The 18,998-nt window shown below is 38.2% G+C and overlaps 2 protein-coding genes across 3 annotated transcripts in view; both read left to right on the top strand.

Moving 5' to 3' along the window:
* The window catches only part of LOC107552482 (uncharacterized), a 15,604-nt gene extending 1,651 nt beyond the window's left edge, over nucleotides 1-13,953 (top strand). Inside the window, exons 2-12 of one of the 2 annotated variants that reach the window (XM_016234379.1) lie at nucleotides 1,082-1,593; nucleotides 1,876-2,253; nucleotides 4,669-4,839; nucleotides 4,935-5,153; nucleotides 5,275-6,111; nucleotides 7,230-7,454; nucleotides 7,622-8,986; nucleotides 9,912-11,684; nucleotides 11,916-12,908; nucleotides 13,392-13,470; nucleotides 13,584-13,953. In XM_016234379.1, the coding sequence (XP_016089865.1) occupies nucleotides 1,082-1,593; nucleotides 1,876-2,253; nucleotides 4,669-4,839; nucleotides 4,935-5,153; nucleotides 5,275-6,111; nucleotides 7,230-7,454; nucleotides 7,622-8,986; nucleotides 9,912-11,684; nucleotides 11,916-12,908; nucleotides 13,392-13,470; nucleotides 13,584-13,591 (6,560 nt within the window). In that variant the 3' untranslated portion in view covers nucleotides 13,592-13,953. Of the gene's footprint in view, nucleotides 1-1,081; nucleotides 1,594-1,875; nucleotides 2,254-4,668; nucleotides 4,840-4,934; nucleotides 5,154-5,274; nucleotides 6,112-7,226; nucleotides 7,455-7,621; nucleotides 8,987-9,911; nucleotides 11,685-11,915; nucleotides 12,909-13,391; nucleotides 13,471-13,583 lie in introns of both variants that reach the window. The other variant, XM_016234378.1, reaches the window with a different exon arrangement.
* Nucleotides 13,954-14,778: 825 nt separating this feature from the next.
* On the top strand, nucleotides 14,779-17,190 carry LOC107552446 (uncharacterized). Its single transcript, XM_016234327.1, has 2 exons — nucleotides 14,779-15,147; nucleotides 16,448-17,190. The coding sequence occupies exons 1-2, from the start codon at nucleotides 14,958-14,960 to the stop codon at nucleotides 17,188-17,190; spliced, it is 933 nt and encodes a 310-aa protein (XP_016089813.1). The 5' UTR covers nucleotides 14,779-14,957.
* Nucleotides 17,191-18,998: the final 1,808 nt, after the last annotated feature.

Here is an 18,998-nt window from a genome sequence, read left to right as displayed (position 1 = left end):
AGTTTTGCTTCAACCCTAATCAAACACACCTGAACAAGCCAATCAAGGTCTGAACGGTTATTAGGAAGCTACAGGCAGGTGCGTTTTAATTAGGGTTGGAGCTGAACTCTGCAGGGCTGCGGCTCTCCAGGATCGGAGTTCGCCACCCCTGGTCTAGACCCTGAATATAAGACGCGTTTTTTCAGATGTATTTCCAAGAAAAAAACATCGTCTTATATTCGGGTCAATACGGTATATTCAATCATATTTTTGTCTTTATCATTTTGTGTTTTAATGGGATGTTTCTGTACTAAATGTTTACTAAATATTTATTCTAAATTATTCACTATGGAGTAACCACTACATTTCTGTACAGCCCTATAAACAGGGATGTGTATTCCCTAGTTGCTGGGAACATTGTTTTCAAACATAATTACTTACTTGCATTAGATTATGTATTTGGATATATACAGTATTTAGAGGATATATACAGTATTTAGACTATTAAAGACTACTTTTTGTAAAAGTTGACATTTAAAGGTTGATTTGAAGTGTCAGTTTTTGCATCATTATTGCGGTAAAATCTGGACACAGGGAACGCATTTTGTTACTCATACTAGCTAGGCTACATATAATTACTTGATCAGTCACATGAAAGTAATCAGAATAAATATTGACTCTGTGCGACCAGGTTAATATTCCTAAACTCCACATCGCTGTCAGCGATTGACAGATTCAGATTCCAGAAGCTTTATTGGCATGGTAAAAAGGCTTTACATTGCCAAAGCACTCTGATCCAGTGCTGTTTAGCATTATCAAATTTACAGGCGGCAATGGGCAGCGAATGAGGTAGTGATTGACAATGGCAATTAGGCATTGTCAGATTGACATTACTCTAGGGCACCGGGGGGCCAATCACGTTCAGTGGGGTTCAAGAGGGGCACCTCAGCTAGTGAGGGCTGAGGGGCAGTGGCTCTAGCCACCGGGCCACCTCCCTGTGCACGGCCCTGCCTACAGCTACTTAGATTCATAGGTTGGAAACAGAAATCACACAAAACACACTTTATCAAATTGTCACACTTTGGTTTCTTGAAATTCTCAGGCCCATCAGAACCTGTTACGCTTTCCACAATGGACGAGGCCAATCCATCCCGGCAAGATGAGTGTGCTGTCAACTTTGGGTTTGGACAGGAATTAGAAGCTCTTGAAATCAAAACAGAGACGACTGATCTCCCACTGTGCATTAGACCTGAAAGCAGCGTCACCACATTACCTCAAAGCATTGATCAGGGATCTGACAATGCCGGGACAGGTGCTGGTATTGCCTATGGCCTGACAGACAGTATGACCTGGGACTCTGCACAGAGTTACATGGCCCCTCTGGACTTTGATCCAACTTCAGGTCCCACCAGGGTCCGGCGCTGGAGAGGACGTAACAGAAGGCAGAGGATGTCCTTTGCCTGTCCAGACTGTGGTAAAATCTTTGGAAGGGAACAGAGGCTGATCATTCATATGCGGATTCATTCCACCGAGAGGCCTTATGCATACCGCCGGCGCAAGGCGTGCTTCTATGGTGATAATAAGAAAAAGAGGAAACTGCACAGGCTCTCTCAGGTAAACATCAGCACGGTTATTAAAGTCAATAAAACATTAAAATTGACCCATTTTACTTTTTAATACACATCTTATTGTGGTGAATGTTATTCAGAAGCATTCTGGTATTAAAAATCAAACCCCACACTTAATTTTTTCACATTTAATATACCGATTCACTTTGAAATTTGTTTTAAGTATTTAAATGATAGATTAAACTAATAATGAACTTTTATAAATGTAAAATGAGAATGTTTTTAACAAATAATATTATAAATGCTTGTGTTATTCTCTCACATGCAGCTATCAAGAGAAATTGTGGATGATCTGTCAGATGGCTCTGAGCAGACGAACAGGAGTAGTGCATCATCTGAACAACTAGAAACTACTGCACCAGGCCAAGAAGAAGAGCCTGAGAGTGACCACACCAGCAGTGATAAACCAGAAAAGAGAATTACCACCCCTGTGCGGAATCAGCGCAACAAAAAAAGAGTTGTAAACCAGATTGTGACAGAACCAACACCGTGTCAGTGCCCTCATTGCCCTCATCGGATGTTCGCTCGGCCCTGTCAGTTAGCCATGCACATGAAGACCCACACGGTCACCGCTCTTACCAACCTACCCACCCAAGCACAGTCAGGAACTCGGGAGATAGTGGATGTGAAGAGGAAGTTACCCAAGGTACTGCACATTCTCTAGTGTCATAAGTAGTGTGTGTGTAGATATGCATACATCAAGATTTTCTTTCCTACAAACATAATCCCTCTTAAGGATGTAAACAGACAGTAGGGGGAGCAAATTAAACAGCCATTGAAAAAGCTATATAAATAAACCACTATTCTGAATATTTGGTGTGATATGCTTCAACACATAAAGTTATTTGATGCAATAAGAGTCAAAGTAAAACTCACAAGCAAAGAAAGATATTGCAAGATGCACATTTTGAAGTAGTGGTTGACCAATATGGGTTTTTCAACTGCTGATGCTGATATCTAGAAAGTAGGGTGGCTGATATTCAATTATAGCAAATATACATAAACTTTCTGAAATTAAATGAGAACACATTTACTCAAAATACACTAAAACAAATAAAAGAAAATAGATAAACACTGTATGGTTATTGGCTGATGGTTGTAATCTTAAGATAGTAAGCATGTATTTTAGGATGAACTAAACACACTCATACAGCTACAGCCAATCTACGAAGAGAACAAGAAAGCAACTACTGAAGCGGATGCTGTTTCAACGGTGAGTCTGAGGCCAAAAATGACCGTTATGAAAACAAGTTGATATGTGGCTTGGAACACATACTGTTCTGCATTTACTTCTGCATCTACTATGTCGCCTGAGATGTTATTTGTTGTGGGGTTGCACCACCAGTAAAAAAAAAAAAAAAAAGGGTCAATGAAGCATTTGAGCATAATAAATCTCTGGAAATATCAGCTATAGCTAGGTAATCTGTGATCATTTTTTGTCAGATAATGTGTTTTATGTAACTAGCTAGATGAGTAGATCAAACGTTTACATAAAGCTGAATTGAAGAACAAAGATAATGTACTATAATCATAACATTTTATCAACTGCTACTACTTAATTGCTAGTAGTCTACGGCTGAGGGATTTTCTTTTTCTTTATTATTTAACTGAAATGGAATTGTCAGTACAGGCTATCCTGTGTTTGCAGTCTGTAGAAATTACCTGGTAGATTTGTAGATTGAGCAGTAGATTTGACAAATGGAATATATATGGCAGTTTATTTAGCTGGTGTTTGTTTTTAAATGACCAATCCATGCAATTTTAAATGAGGGGTTTTCAACCTTTATGGACCCAGAGATCCCCAGCCAACCCAAGTACCTCTAGTATAAAAAAAAGCTAGATTTTTATGATAACATGTTACAGTAACTTATTTTTTTTATATCATGTAACATTATTACATGCAATTCTTAAAAGGTAATTTGTTAGAAAATAGTTGTTTAAATGTTTTCTGGGACCCATGGTTGAAAACCCTGCATTTAAATAATTACAAGACCAGTATCACCAGTGAGAAGAAGAAAATGTTGGATTGTTTGACTTACGTTCTTGTTGTTCGCATTAAGTCTTATTATTAACTGTTTGATTAGTTGAAGTTCATTTTGTAGGTCTGCTTTCACCACTGCATTTAAGCCATACCTACAATTATCTGAATGCATTCAGTGTTTTATAATATTTTATAGTATCTTTAATGCAAATAAGTATCACTAAAGAAAAAAACACAAAGCTTATGCGTGTTTTTCCTCTTGCTTCACAGGTGGCATTTGTTTCAAACCGCTGTTTTAGCAAAGTTTGGGACTACTTTTCAAAAGATGCATATGGTGAAGTCTTTTGCCATGCATGTTCAGGCAGAGTTAGCCAGGGGTCCAGCAAGGCTTCTCAGAAGAACACCTCTAATTTATGGTCTCATCTTAGAATAAACCATCGACATGCCTATTTAGAGGCAAAAAGGTACAGCCGACCAGTCAATATGCTGATCAACACTTTGGACACATCTCCGCTTAAATTAGAGTATTTTGAGCCAGAAGAACGCATTGTAGAGGGAGAAGGTGAAATAAAGAAGGTTATGATACCAGAAGAACCATCCAATGGAACTTTGTAAATATGTAAACAATTTGGACACAATGTTTATAATGTATATACAAATTAGAAAATCACAACCTTTTGAAATTTTTTTTAATGGAAAACAGTTGTGTATATATACAATGCAGTTGTTTTAATAAAATTGGTTTGAAATGAATTCATGAATTTTAGTCTTTTCTGCGGGTGGTTTACTTCAATATAGTAATATATTTAAAATGTTTGTAATGCCATGACATCTTGGGAAATGTACTGTAGATTTGAAATGCCACTCATTGTCCTACAGTATCAGTGCAATGAATTTTTCAACTTTCAAGTTCACTGTTAGAGTAAGTATTTTAATATGCTGTTTACCTGGAATGACTTCTGTTAAAAAATACAGACATTATTCATTCACTTTCATATCCAGGGTGTAATACATTTGGAGCTCATTGCATATGTCTTTCCATACCTTTCTCATTGTCAAATGGACTTGCATTTCTTTCAGAAGCAAAGAAAAAATGATGTGGAGAAGGAGGCCAAAGTTGCTGACAAACGTGAGCTCCATTGTCCAGACTGTGACAGAGTCTTCTTTTATGCAAGTCGGTTGCGTGTCCACATGAAGTCCCATAAGTCCAAAAGGGCTTTATTACACAAAACTCGGCCAATCAAGACTGAGGTACCTGCTCACACAATGCATAAATGTGATCTGGATGAATGATTATTTCCATTAATGTGCTTCTTATTACATTTGGATATTTGTGTTCCTCATAGCTGACTAAAGAAGAAACAATGGTGGCAGTGCCTAAAACTACAGAAGTACAGAATTTGAAGGAGCTAAAGAAAACATATGCCTGCCCGCATTGTGATAAAGTGTTTACTCGTGAAGGATGGCTGGGGCCGCACATTCGCACTCAACACCAGGAAGTAAAGAACATGAGTGATAACGTGTTTGGCAGTGGCCGTACAAGATCACAACAGCCTTTCACCAAGGTTAGTTTTCAGATTTGTAATTGAATATGCAGATGTTAATGTATACTTGCTGAGACACTGATCATTTTTGAACTTTTATTTCTTTATAATAATCCATATCCCTTTTTTATTGATCGATAAGCGATTTCGTAAGTGCACAACTAAGACGCGGGAAGTCTCTAAGAAGCCAAGACTGAAGAACCGGGAAACTAAAGAATCAAGAAGTGTCAAGGCTAAACCTTGTCAAACAAGTGATGAGTTCATCCTGGTTGTTGATGTGCCCACAATCACAAATAATGAGGCCGAACAAAGTGCAGATCTTCCTATAATGAGCACAGATGAGGCTGAACAAAGTGAAGATCTTTTGAAAACGGGCACAGATGAGGCTGAACAAAGTGCAGATCTTCTTAAAACGAGCATAGATGAGGCACAACAAAGTGCAGATCTTCTTAAAATGGGCACAGATGAGGGACAACAAAGTGCAGATCTTCCTAAAACGAGCATAGATGAAGCACAACAAAGTGCAGATCTTCTTAAAATGGGCACAGATGAGGGACAACAAAGTGCAGATCTTCCTAAAACGAGCATAGATGAAGCACAACAAAGTGCAGATCTTCTTAAAATGGGCACAGATGAGGGACAACAAAGTGCAGATCTTCCTAAAACGAGCACGAAGGAGTCAGAGAGCACTTCTGAGCAATCAAAGGACACCTCAGGCTCTGACCGTGGAACATCAAGCACTAAAAATCTGAAGAGGATGTTTCCATGCAAAACATGTGGCAAAGAGTTTGTTCTGGAGAAGAGGCTAAAGAAGCACTCAAGGAAACATGTAGGGCGTAGGTTGCAGGATGAAAAGAAAATGAGAAGAGAGCAAGCTCTAATGGAAACTAAGCTTGAGGAACAAGAAAAAAGGAGATCGGAGGAAAAAGAGAGGCTTGATGATAAGATGTCAACAAGTAATCACAACCCAAATACTGTGGTATGTGTTCTTTACAAAAACCTAAAGATTGACTGAATATACCTTCACATTTCATAATTTTAAATCACAAAAACAGATAAGCTTGATTTGTTTTAATAAGATCTTTAAAATCTTTAGAAATCAGTGGAACCAGAATTAATAAAATTATTATTATCATTAAGAAAATTCAGGAAAAACGTGGTTCCTGTGTCTGCACAATTTGTGGTAATGTCTAAGCCCATAAGAATTGGCTAAGGATTCACATGCGTGGCCATCATGAACGAACACGTGATACGAGGACAAACCAGTCAGAAACCAATGAGAGGCATAGAAAACAAGGAAATGGCAATAAACTTGGAAAACAAAAAACTTGGAATAATAGCAAAAATGACCACATGATGTGGGTTAGTCTACAAAATGGGTGCCGTTTGTTTTGCATGTTGAAGTGTAAAGGATAACTTGATAATAACTGATACCAAATTTATTAGATAATACAGCCCGTTTTTAAAGGGGTCATATGATGCGATTTCAATTTTCCCTTTCTCTTTGGAGTGTTACAAGCTCTTGGTGCATAAAGAAGATCTGTAAAGTTGCAAACACTAAAGTCTCAAAACCAAAGAGATATTCTTTATAAAAGTTAAGAGTTAACCACGCCTACCTAAAACAGCTCGTTCTAACGCGCCCCTCGCGTTTCAAAAAGGCGGGGCATAGAGGAGAAACAATAATGTACAGTATGTGGAAAATCATGTGTTTTTTTAAACTTTAAAACCGCATAAACATATTTCATTACACCAAATACACAAAATAATGTTCTTTTTAGCAGAATCATATGACCCCTTTAAACAAAAATCTTATAACTTTATTGCATGTTTGTTTAGTTTTGTTCGTTGAAGAATGTTTTTGTATATTGATATTGTAAATTCTAATATAGGAACCTGCAAGGCTAGTAATGCCTTTCTGAAAGCACTATTATGTTCCAACTTGTACTATATCAATTTAGCTTGATGATACATTGCAAGTTATTGTATTTAACACCTAAAATCTTAATCTTAAAATCATTTTTGTTAAAGGTCCTCATTTTATAGATTATCTCATGCATAAATATGCATTCAAATAATATTTTCATTCCCCTTCAGCAGACGCGTCAAGCATCCCCAAAAAAAGAGTCATTACAAAAAAGCAGAAACGGAGGTCAAGGGCCACTACCCTGCCCATTTTGTGGCAAAGTTTTTGCTTGGGAAATGCGGCTATTGATGCATATGCAGATTCATTGTGGTGAGAAACCTTACGCCTATCGGCAGCGCAAGAGACATTTTTATGGTGACCTGAAAAGGGGCCAGCACCCGAAAATCCATAATCAGGAGGTAGGAAAAGACTATGTGATTGATTATTTTGACTATTAGTTTCATCCAGTTTCATATCCTCAGGAAAAAAGAATTGTTTGTGCAATTAATCCTAGGTCTTGTTAACCCTAAAGACAGTTGTTTAAGTCATTATAAGAATGGTTGATTGTCGCTTTCCCCCAATGCAGCCTTCGGGGGACAAAAGTGAGTCTGAAGAGTCTGAGTATGAAGAGACGGTGAATAAGGACAGATCTGCACATCTGAGCAGCAGTGCAACCCATGCAGTGTCTGGAGCTCTCGCAAGCAGTATTGAGACCACTGTACCAGAGTACTATACTGGCAACCCCGGCCTTTTACCTCCGAGAGCTATTGAGCAGCCTACCACCTCTTACAAAAGTAATCAAAGAACCAAACCCGAACTGGTCAGTGACATCATGAGCCACTTCAATTTGCAGCCCAGGATTGTTCTCCAACCAATTATGACTGAATACAAGTATTGGAGCTCAGTGCCTCGGGTAGCTGACTTGAAATCAGGTTGCTCTGAAAAAAGTAGTGACTTTGATCACAAACAAACCTCATACTCCGTATTGGTTGATGATGAAATGGTGGCTGCTGTGGAAGATAAAATTGTGGATTCCAATCTTTGCACATTGCCATTGGAATTCTCTAGTCATGGCATCCAGAACAAGCCCGAAATATGCCTCCCTGGTAATCCTGAAACCGAAGTAGTCTTTGTGGAGGTTGGATCTCCACAGCGTGATTCGGAAGTAGAGCTTGACAACATTGGGGGGCCACTGGCCTTTGAATCCTCTGAGGGAAAAAACGCGGAGAGTCAACAAAAAGATGACCGCAACTCAAATTTTCCTGGTGTTTCAGAAAAAACAGCCAGAAAACAGATATCACTTATAGAAATAGATGACGAAGTAAAGCAGTCAAATGCAAGAACTGCTGCTGAAAATGCTCTGTCTGAATGTGGAAGAACGAAGTGTGATTGGAAGTGTGATTGTAAGAACATTTCTGCTATGAAATTAACAGTCATGCCACAGAGTAGCGTTTTAGAATCTGGCACCATTCAGAAGAACATTGACTCAAAATTAGTTTGTGTTGTCCTCTCAGATGTTGAAGACAATGTTGATGAAGATGTGTTGAGTCCCTCCAAAGGTTTAGATAAAAAGAAAACAGCCTCTGTTCCTAGCATTCAAAATGAACAATTAGATGTGGGGAGCAAACCTGGCAAAAGTCCCTCCAGCAACTCCAACTTTCCAGCTCCAGATGCAACTGAACCCACCAAATCTATTGATGGTGCCTCACAACTTACTGATGATCAAAGTATCTCAAACGACCCACTCAGACACCAGATGGCCTTTACTGCCATCAGACAAACAGAGGACAGGCCCATGAGTTCAAAGGATAGAATATCATGTCAAACATCTGATATGGTATTTGCTGGTCAAGAATCTCTGTCGGAAGTTCATGCTGACAATAAACTGCTAGACATGGAGATTGTCAATGGCGGTGAGAGAAAAAATAAGAAACTGGGTCTGAACAACCAGGTATGCAATAGTAGCAGATCGAAAAGTACAATACGGACTCAAAAGTAAATCTAATCTTAAAGGGGTCATATGATGCATTTTCAAGTATTCCTTTCTCTTTGGAGTGTTACAAGCCGTTCGTGCATAGATAAGATCCCTAAAGTTGCAAAGACTAAAGTCTCAAACCCAAAGAGATATTCTTTATAAAAGTTAAGACTCATCCACGCCCTCCTAAAACCCCTCGTTTAAACATGCCCCCACATGTCTACATCACTGTGTGGGAAGATTTGCATAACCGCCAAAATGTATACACCAATAAAGAACTTTCCAACTTTGCAAGGACAATCTGGCGCTTCTGACTCTCAGCCTGTAAGTACGTTTTCATATTTAAAGAATTTGCCACTGATGATTCAAACGCGAGTTTTGGGCAGTGTAGAGTAGCACTTGTTGTCGTTTCTCCGATCACAAATGCAGACTTGGTTTTATGTTTACGCGGCGTGATATGCAACGCATAAAAAGACAGTATAAGTCATTATGATCAGTAATTATGTCCCCACTGGATGCAGCAAATGCCTCTTTTGTTATGGGTTTTATTGGTTTTGTCTCGTCATGCCGGGACACGGCATCACAGTATGGTAAGGGGCATAACATTTCCGTCACACGCTTGAGGTATTTGGCCAACGCACTGGATAGCTGGCCAATCAGAGCACACCTCGTTTTTCAGAACTATGAGCTTTGTAAAAAATCGACAAGTTTCAGAAAGGCGGGGCATAGAGGAGAAACAATAATGTGTTTTTTGAACCTTAAACCGCATAAACACTTTTTTAGCAATGTCATATGACCCCTTTAATCGATCTGTGGAAATGTAAAGAGATATGTAAATACATGAACAGAGAAATCTCCGTTTATATTTATACTGTTTTCTTTTGAATTTTCTTAATGTCAGATGTCAGAATCTGTTCTGGATGATTCAACTGACAACTTTGAAATCTCAGGGACAATTGAACCACCTGTACAAAATGTGAAAACTTGTGAGTTACTTGTGAAAAGTTCTGAAGGATTCGAAATGCCTTTATTCACATCCCATCAAACCTCTGATGGTAGATGCAAGACTGCAGTGAGCAGTGGAGAACAAAAAAAAGTAAAGCAAGCACTATATTGTCAGTTTTGTGAGAAGGCATGTAGAAAGATAGAACTGCACCTGAAGTGTGTTCACGCAAAAGAACCTGAAGTGGTAAAAGCTTTAAATCTTGACACAGACTGTAAAGAAAGGAAACCGTTATTGAGCAGTTTTGCTATTAAAAAGAACTTCAACCAACCTAGAGATTCTCGAATCGATTGTGATGAAGATGTTCACTGCATTTTTTGCCATGAGTCTTTTGGATGGAACAGATTTCGGGAGCATGCTCTTATATGTAAGCATAACATGAATCCAGCTGCATCCAGCAAAACTCAGGAAATGTTTCATGCAGAATTGGAAAATCTTGCTCCAGACACTATCAGCATCTCCAGACCTTTAGAGCCACCTAATGCTCCTGTGTCAAATCTCTCAGATTTACGTGATCGCCCTATACCAGAAACTAGGATATGTGAGGCGAAGGAGAACCATACTTTAGTGTCAGATCATTCCCAAATTCTATGCACTAGTGACAGCCCAGCACAGAAGGTTTGTGATCCGAAATCCTCAAGCCCTCCTCATCTTGACTCTTGCCAGGGTGCGGCTCCAAAAACCTATTATCCAGAAGTGAAGGGGCCAACTGTTTCTAACATTGACAGCATTATAGCTCAAATTGATCTTGATGCACAATTATTAAAGCCATCTGGTCTAGATTCTTGCCAATGTTCTGCAATAAATCCTCCTTATTTGGAATCTTCATTCAGTACATCACGGAACCCTGATGTGGAGATACTTGAACCTCCCATACTAGATTCCTGTCAATCAATACGAGTCGTAGAATCTACAGTTCAAACCCTTCCTTTTTCAAACACTGGTTGCAATGTTCTTCAGCTGTCCCTTATAAAACAATCAGATCATCTCAGACTTGTGAACCAACCATTTTCTTCAGATCCAGAGGTGTCTTGTGATTTAGAACCTGATGGTTATTCTTCTTGTGATACTGGGTGTTGTGACAGCCTTCAGCTTTCTTCAAAACCAAAGGTTGCTTCACGTCCTGCACCCTTAAACTCTTCTTCAGAATGCAATGCAGATTCAAAGTGTACTCTTAAGCTAGCTGTGTTTGATGATACGTATTTGGGCACTAATGAGACAGAGCAAACCCAAGATTCAGCTGTAGAAAGGAACATCTTCACGGTCTCAGGCAGCTCTGATGTGCATCTAAAACCTGAAAGTCACCATACTCCAGATCCTAATAGCTATAACGTTGAACAAACCCAGTGTCAGCAGCCTGAAAGTATTGAAAATCCAGATGCTGGCAGGAGTGGGAATCAGCCAACAGCTGATCTAGAATTAAAGTCAGTTCCTTCTATTCAAGAAATCAAATCCAGAGCCGTAGGACACATGTCTTACCTTAAATTCCAAGAGTGTGATCTTCAACAAGACCCTGAGAAGATCACTGATGAGAATGGCATTGATTGTGCTGTTGAAGTTCAACATGACTCAAGCATATCAGTGACAAGCAAGCAAAAGAGAAAAAGAGTCTACCAGATTAGCCGTCTGAAAGAGGAGTCAAAGAAAAGTTGTCAAAGTTCTCATTCTCAGGTTATTTTATTTTTTATTTTTTTTGCGATGCAAGCTTTTAGTGCTTACCTTTGATAGAATTCTGCTGTAGTATTATACATATAATGTATAACGTGCCGATCTTTTAGTGCTAATATGCAAAAACTGACCATACAAAGAATTATTATATTAATTGATGATTCAATTTCATTATGCTCTTTTAAAATGTGGATGCATTAATTATTTGTTATTGTTCCTCCTTTGCAAAAACAGGGTCCTGGATGCCAAACCAATTCCACTGATGACAACTCCAGCGTATTCAAGATACATCACTGCTTTTACTGCAAGCAGCCACATTATAGAATGATGGATCATCTTCAGTCAGTTCATGCTAATGAACCAGAGGTGGCAAAAGCTCTTACCTTTGACAAGAGCTCAGAAGAAAGGAAACAACTTTTGAACCATCTACAAACTAGGGGAAATGTTCTACACAACACAAATGTGGTTCAAAGTAGTAAACAAGGTTTAAAACCATTTGGGAAGTTTGCATCGGAGTGCTCATTTGATGATAGTGTTTATTGCATCTACTGTTTAGGGTTATTTAACAAGAAGTCTTTTGCTTCACATTTAGAGCAGTGCAAGGGCAAATCAACTCAAAGTGCTGAGGCTAGCTGTGGTGAAATGCTTCCTGATGCTGGGCCCATTCCTCCAGCTCCTACACTTATTTCCCCCTCTAGTCCAGAAGAGATTGATGCCAATATAGAACCATCAGGTTTTCATTGCCTAAATACCATCTATGAAACAGATTTTGAAAATGAACAAGGAAGTACTTCCCTTCCAGACCTCAGCTGCAATGTAGAGCAACCAGACATCTCAAGTCCAAATGAGGAGGTTAGAAACAATAGACAGGCAGTGGGTGCCTTTTTACAATTCAGACGTTCTCCTGAAAATGAAGTAGGTTACGAATTGAAGTCGGGTAATTCTCCCAATCCAAGCACTGGTCAAGAATCAACAGACTGTAAGAATGAAGGAGTAAGTCTCCCAAAGTGTGATGTTGATCAAGAAAGGGCAATGACACCAACATCAGACACCAGCTCCATCAGTCCTCACCCAGAATATGATGTTCTCAGAAATCCATGTGATGATTTCAGTCCACCTCAAAATGCCCAAACTGTGTCTAATGACACACACAAGAGTAGCGTGAAAGCCCAAACTTATGGAACAGGGATGAAGAGGAGGAAGTGGTGCTCACGTGTCCATAATCAGGTAAATATAATTGTTAAATGACACATTCTGAACTTTGTTCTTCACTCTCTGTTAGTAGATTCTTTCCATTAAAAGATACTTTGAACCTCTATATAGTTTGAGTAATACGGGTTATGTTAACACGTGAGCAGAACTGATCCAGTATACAGCCAGTATTTTCAATGAACAAAGAATAAACTGGTGTTTTCTCCTTTCATTTGTAGTCACTGATCATGGATGATGACATATTGTAGAGAAATGCTTTGTTCTTATAAGACAGGGATCCTCAAACCTGGAGGTCCAATGCGCTGCAGAGTTTAGCTCTAACCCTAATCAAACACACCTGAGCATGCTAATCAATGTCTTCAGGATCATTAGAAAATCACAGGTAGCTGAGTTTGATCAGGGTTGGAGCTAAACTCTGCAGCGCATTGGACCTCGAGGGTAAGATTTGAGGAACCCTGTTATAAGAGAATGGAATTGACATTCTTGTTTTATTGACAGCCATCAACAAAGAGTCCTGAGGATTTACCAAATGCTGTTACAGATGACACAGGGGGAAAAGTTTCAGCCACAAAGCAAGGTAAAGTTACTGCTGGTCATGCAACCCTAAAAAGCATCAAAAGACACAATAAGTATTCTTATCTGTCCATTAAAGCTTGTAACTTTTTTTAACTGAAGATGCTTTTGTTTTAGACACATAGGTGAGAGAGTTCCACTTTGAAGAAGCAGGACAGCAAAGTCAAAGACTATGACACGGATTGCGAGAAGTTATTGTTTACATCTTAGTGTTATGTTTTTTCAAAACATATTTATTTGTTTTTTAAAATATGTTTTACAATGTTGTCTCAATCTAATGGGTTCCATACTTTTCCGGTATGATTAATTTCAGCCTGCTGTATTGTACAGATCTTAGCATATGTTTAATAAATAACTCCAGATTGAGAATAAAAAAAAGTTAGAGGAATCTAAGGATATATTGGTCTTTTTTTTGGTATCTGATATGTGACTTAAGGCAGTTTTCAGTTACTCATTCCAAAGCTGAGACACTAGACATAACAGCCGTTACTCCAGTCTTCAGAGTCACATGATCCTTCAGACATTATTCTAATTTGCTGATTTGGTGCTCAAGAAACATTTCATATCAATGTTGAAAACAGTTGTGCTGCCTAATGTTTGTGTAAATCATGATACTTTTTTTGAAGATTCTTTTATGAATAGAAAATATAAAAAACAAACAACAGCATTTATTTGAAATCTATATAAAATATAAAAGAATATACACAAAAATGTACAATCATAAATGTCTTTGCTGTCACTTTTGATTATTTTGTATAAACAACTATAAAATCAGCAACTAAATGTGAAGTTTTAATTGCTGGTAACAAGTTTCAAGATATTGATTTCAGTAAAACATCTGGGTAATAAAACCGGTTTTTATGGAGTTTGTGACTTAATGACTAAATCTCCTCTGTCATAATTTCATTTGTCCAAACTTTTTATTTTTTACTTTTAAATATTTAAGTACATTTAAATGTGGTAACATTTTTACTTTCACTCAAGTATGCATTTTGCTAGATAATTTGACCTTTTTCTCAGAATCCATACTTTCACTTGAAAGGCAAAATTATGTCAATATAAATTTTACACTGCTGAGGCACTAGTGTGTTTTATTTATCTATGAATTGCGATTCAACTGGAAGACTGCCCCACAGAGAACTGCTTTTCTTGTTTTTATTCCAGGTACCAAGAGGCTCCAGTCTCATTGTGAGCCACTATGCCATCTCATAAAAGTATGTTTATTAGATTCTCTGTTTATCATTACAAGTGCTGTGCATGAGTGTGAAGCTATGACTGACTATAGCTCATATGAATGATGAAGTTATTGAAAGCTGTAACACCTCCTGTCCTGCGAAGGGTGCTAGAGTCACTTCAGTTAGCACAGCAACCTGATGTGCTGGGGGTTGAGTTTAAAGGGGAACTTTCACGCGCTCGTCTCTGTGCTGTTATCGGTACCTGTATTGTCTGTATTTATTGTTTAAATACAGAGACCTGAAATAAAGTAGTAAAATGACTAAACTGGATCGTCTGAACACTTTCATGACCGAGCGCTTGATGGCTGCTGTGAAGGAGATCATCTTCACAGTCGGTAGAACGGTGCGGGAGTATGAGGAGGAAACGGAGCGAATCAGGAGCGAAAACAAGCGACTGAAAGAAATGTTGCGAGACTCTGGGTGTTTCAGTGAACAAGCAAATGCTGGTAAGACGATTAAATTATTCAACTCTATAAAATATCAGGGTAAATGTTTCTGTTATATCATCTTTAGAATAAGGCATAACATTTTGATCGGGAATTACAGATTTTTTTTTTTATATATATTTTCGTGTGTTTTGGTTGTGGTCACGAGGTCATTCATAAATGTATCTATTCTTGATTACATGGTGTTCGAGGATGTGGGAATCGACACAGACCTTAAACATATAATATCAGGGTAAATGTCTGTTATATCATCTTTAGAATAAGGCATAACATTTTGATCGGGAATTACAGATTTTTTTTTTAATATATTTTCGTGTGTTTTGGTTGTGGTCACGAGGTCATTCATAAATGTATCTATTCTTGATTACATGGTGTTCGAGGATGTGGGAATCGACACAGACCTTAAACATATTATGAAAAAATGTATTGCACGAGTTAAGCGATCCATTAAATAAAAAATTTCGTTTTGTGGCTTTTGATTCAGTGTTGTCTAGTGTAGCCTACTCTTAAAAGTTGGCAAAACTTTTATTAAATATACGTTACGCATTTTTACAGTCTCTTTCGGGAAAAAGAACCAGAAATATTATTGACTCATAACATTCACTCGTGGGCGTGTCCAATTTTTTGTCCAAACAAAATGCTTTACAGAATATAATTTTCACATGGTTCACTGCTGTATCGTTAAAATTGATTTGAAATGAAAATCCACCCCATCTATATTCTAACATCTATTTAACGTATTATTGATCTTATTGTGAGCCATTAATCTATGCATATGTTGTTTTTTTTTGACTTCATAATAATCAAAATATCATAAATCGTTCTTCTGGTGTAATGACTTTTCTCTGGAGACTTATGCATGTCTTCATTTAATCCCACTGCAAGCTAGAATTCACCTGCTTGCATTATAGAGTACAATGCCCACATCTCAAAATCCAATCAACAGCCAATGAATAGAATTCAGTCACTGCCTTGGAATTTTTCTTTTTCGATAATTTGTTTCACTCGAATGTACATCACAATACGGAAGAAAAGATCTGTCACTACCTCGGTTTCATCACGACTAAGACTATTGGTTCTTATATAAAAAAAAGTGAGGAGGAGCCCTTTAATATATTCTGTTCTAGCTTTGTGTTTTATTAATAAACTACACAGAGGAACAAAAGCTATACGTCTTCAAGTCTAATGTCATCAAGGAATGTTCAATACTATATCCATATTGTAGCTGTAGGGAACATTACAGACTCATATGGATTTTCAGTTTATTTGCATGAAGAAAATGTTATGTTTTTTTTCTCAGCTCCTGTGCAGTCTTATCAGCCCTTCTCTCCTGGGCAGCCCGGATGGATCTGCAGCCAGAATGAGGAGCTAGAACCCGTTGAAGAGATCCAGCAGGACCAAAGCCAGAGGATCGGTGAACAACACCCGTTCATAAAACCGGAAAAGCCTGAGTACTCTGTCGATGTTTACAGGGAATCCGTAGCTTTGCCATCAAAAGCCACCTACGACGAGGGCTCACACATGTGCGCTGATCACACCAACACAAATCCTATTGAGGATGAAATGACAAACTGTCATTTCTCATCTAAAATCAAAGTTGAATTCATGAACTCCAGCTTGTGTTCAGGCGATGCAATGGGAAGCACTGAAAATGCATATCAGAGCTGGTCGCCAAACAGCCCAGATTTGCCTTTAGGGACATCGGATATCTACAGAGCACAGCACCCAAACCAGCCAACATACGCTAACAGCGAAGCTCCTGCCACAGTATCTCAGCATAACAGCTCATCTCATGATGCCAATCACGTTTCATATCACAACATATTATGTACAAACAGGGCTTACTGTAGCAGTAAATGCTGTGAAATGCAAAAGAGGACAATAGCAAAATCAAGCCCTGTGTGGAAGTATTTCTCTCTAAAAGAGGGAGACTGTAGCAAAGCAGTGTGCCTTATGTGTAGGGCCGTCATATCTCGTGGTCGCAAAGAATACACAACGTCGGCTCTTCTAAAGCACCTTCGGATGAAACATGGTAAATGTTGATGTTATCATTTGTTCTGATTTATTTATATATATATACAGTATCTCACAGAAGTGAGTACACCCCTCACACAAAGGTTGTGGGTTCAAGTCTCGTACCTGCAGGGATTGTCGGTGGGGGGAGTGAATGTACAGCGCTCTCTCCCACCTTCAATACCACGACTGAGGTACCCTTGAGCAAGGCACCGAACCCCCCAACTGCTCCCCGGGCGCTGCAGCAAAAAAATGGCTGCCCACTGCGGTGTGTGTGTGTGCGCACTTTGGATGGGATTAAATGCAGAGCACTAATTCCGAATATGGGTCACCATACTTGGCCACATGTCACTTTTATAGAATCGTACTGTTTGGAAAAAACGTCATGATCTTTAGCTTGTAAGTAACTTCATCATCGTATTGTCTAAAAAAATAACAGGATGTACATACTAGCTAGGGGATGAATTATATCAAAGAAAACTGTAATACAAAAGAGATTGAATAATTTTACAGACATTTACAGAATATTTTACCACCCCACTGAAATGTAAAATGTTTGAGGTTTTTGAACTTGATTATACTCATTTTTGCAATAAATTAATACTGGTTTAACAGCATGTTGAGAATTTTTTTTGTTATTGTTGTTTCGGTGTGAGCCACCTAAAAAATGGTGTTAAAGTTTGTTCAACTTACAAATCTTGTATTTATAGACATAGGAACATGAATAAAGGAGGTTTATGTGGGTGTAAACAAAGCTCAAGCATTGTATTTTTGCCCCTTTCTGCCCAGAGTTGAGTTAAAAAAAAAGTTTCTGTAAGTCATAATGAGAAACTTTCTCGTAATAATGACTTGGTTTCTTATTATGAGATGTGAAGTTGTTATGAGAAAGTTTCTCATTATGAGATTATACTAAGTCATAATTATATATACTTACAACATTAACTCAATTATGAGACATAAGGATGAGTCATCATAATTCATAATTATACTAAGCTATTATGAGAATTTCTCAATATGAAATGTTAAGTCATAATTATGAGAAAGGCTCATTATTATGACTAAGTTGTTTTCACACAACTGGGAAGTACACAGAAGTACTGGGACATGTGTCAAGACAGGCAGACATTTGCATAGAATACAAAGTAACAAAGCTAATTAAAATTAGTCATAACGTAAATAGGAAGGAATATATTATATTTACTAGTATAACTAAATGCCACACTTGACACTATAGGCAAACACAATACAGGTCTATGTAATATTTATTAGAAAAAGAAACATTAATTAGATGTGCCAAATATGGACAAGGAAGGAAGGAATTAAACTTGTAAGATAATTATAAGCTTCTGGAATTACAGAATTCACTTTGTGCTGTATTTTTAAATATTGGGCCTGAAACTGGTAGAACAATAAAGGCGATGACTGTGGTGTTATAATGCACCTGTCTAGTTGGTTTGCAAGTGGCCAATAAATCAACAGAAGAAGAAGAAGTGATAGTTCTTTCTTTACCTTCTAATCCACTCCTCTCCTTTGGTAGGCGCTGAATCGGTTTATTTCTGTGGTTAAAGAGCAGTGTTGCCAGGTCCCCGGTTTTAACTCGGAATAATTTGGCTACTCTAACACTGTTGCCGCGGGTTGTTTTTCATGTCCGCGGTTTGAAGCGACCCAAAAACGTGGTGTTTAGCCCCTGGAATGCGCATTTTACCAGGGGAACAACAACAACAACAACAATCGTGTATTTTACCCATAGGAATGCGATTGGGTTAGTTTTGAGTAGCAATTGGGAGGGGTTTTGTTGTGAAAACCTGGCAACCCTGTTAGAGGACCATATAGGCAGG

This window comes from Sinocyclocheilus grahami, unplaced genomic scaffold (assembly GCF_001515645.1).
Source record: "Sinocyclocheilus grahami isolate Dianchi unplaced genomic scaffold, SAMN03320097.WGS_v1.1 scaffold451.1, whole genome shotgun sequence".
Lineage (NCBI taxonomy): Eukaryota > Metazoa > Chordata > Actinopteri > Cypriniformes > Cyprinidae > Sinocyclocheilus > Sinocyclocheilus grahami.
Note: the sequence above shows the minus strand (reverse complement) of the source record. Positions and strands in the feature narration are given on the sequence as shown.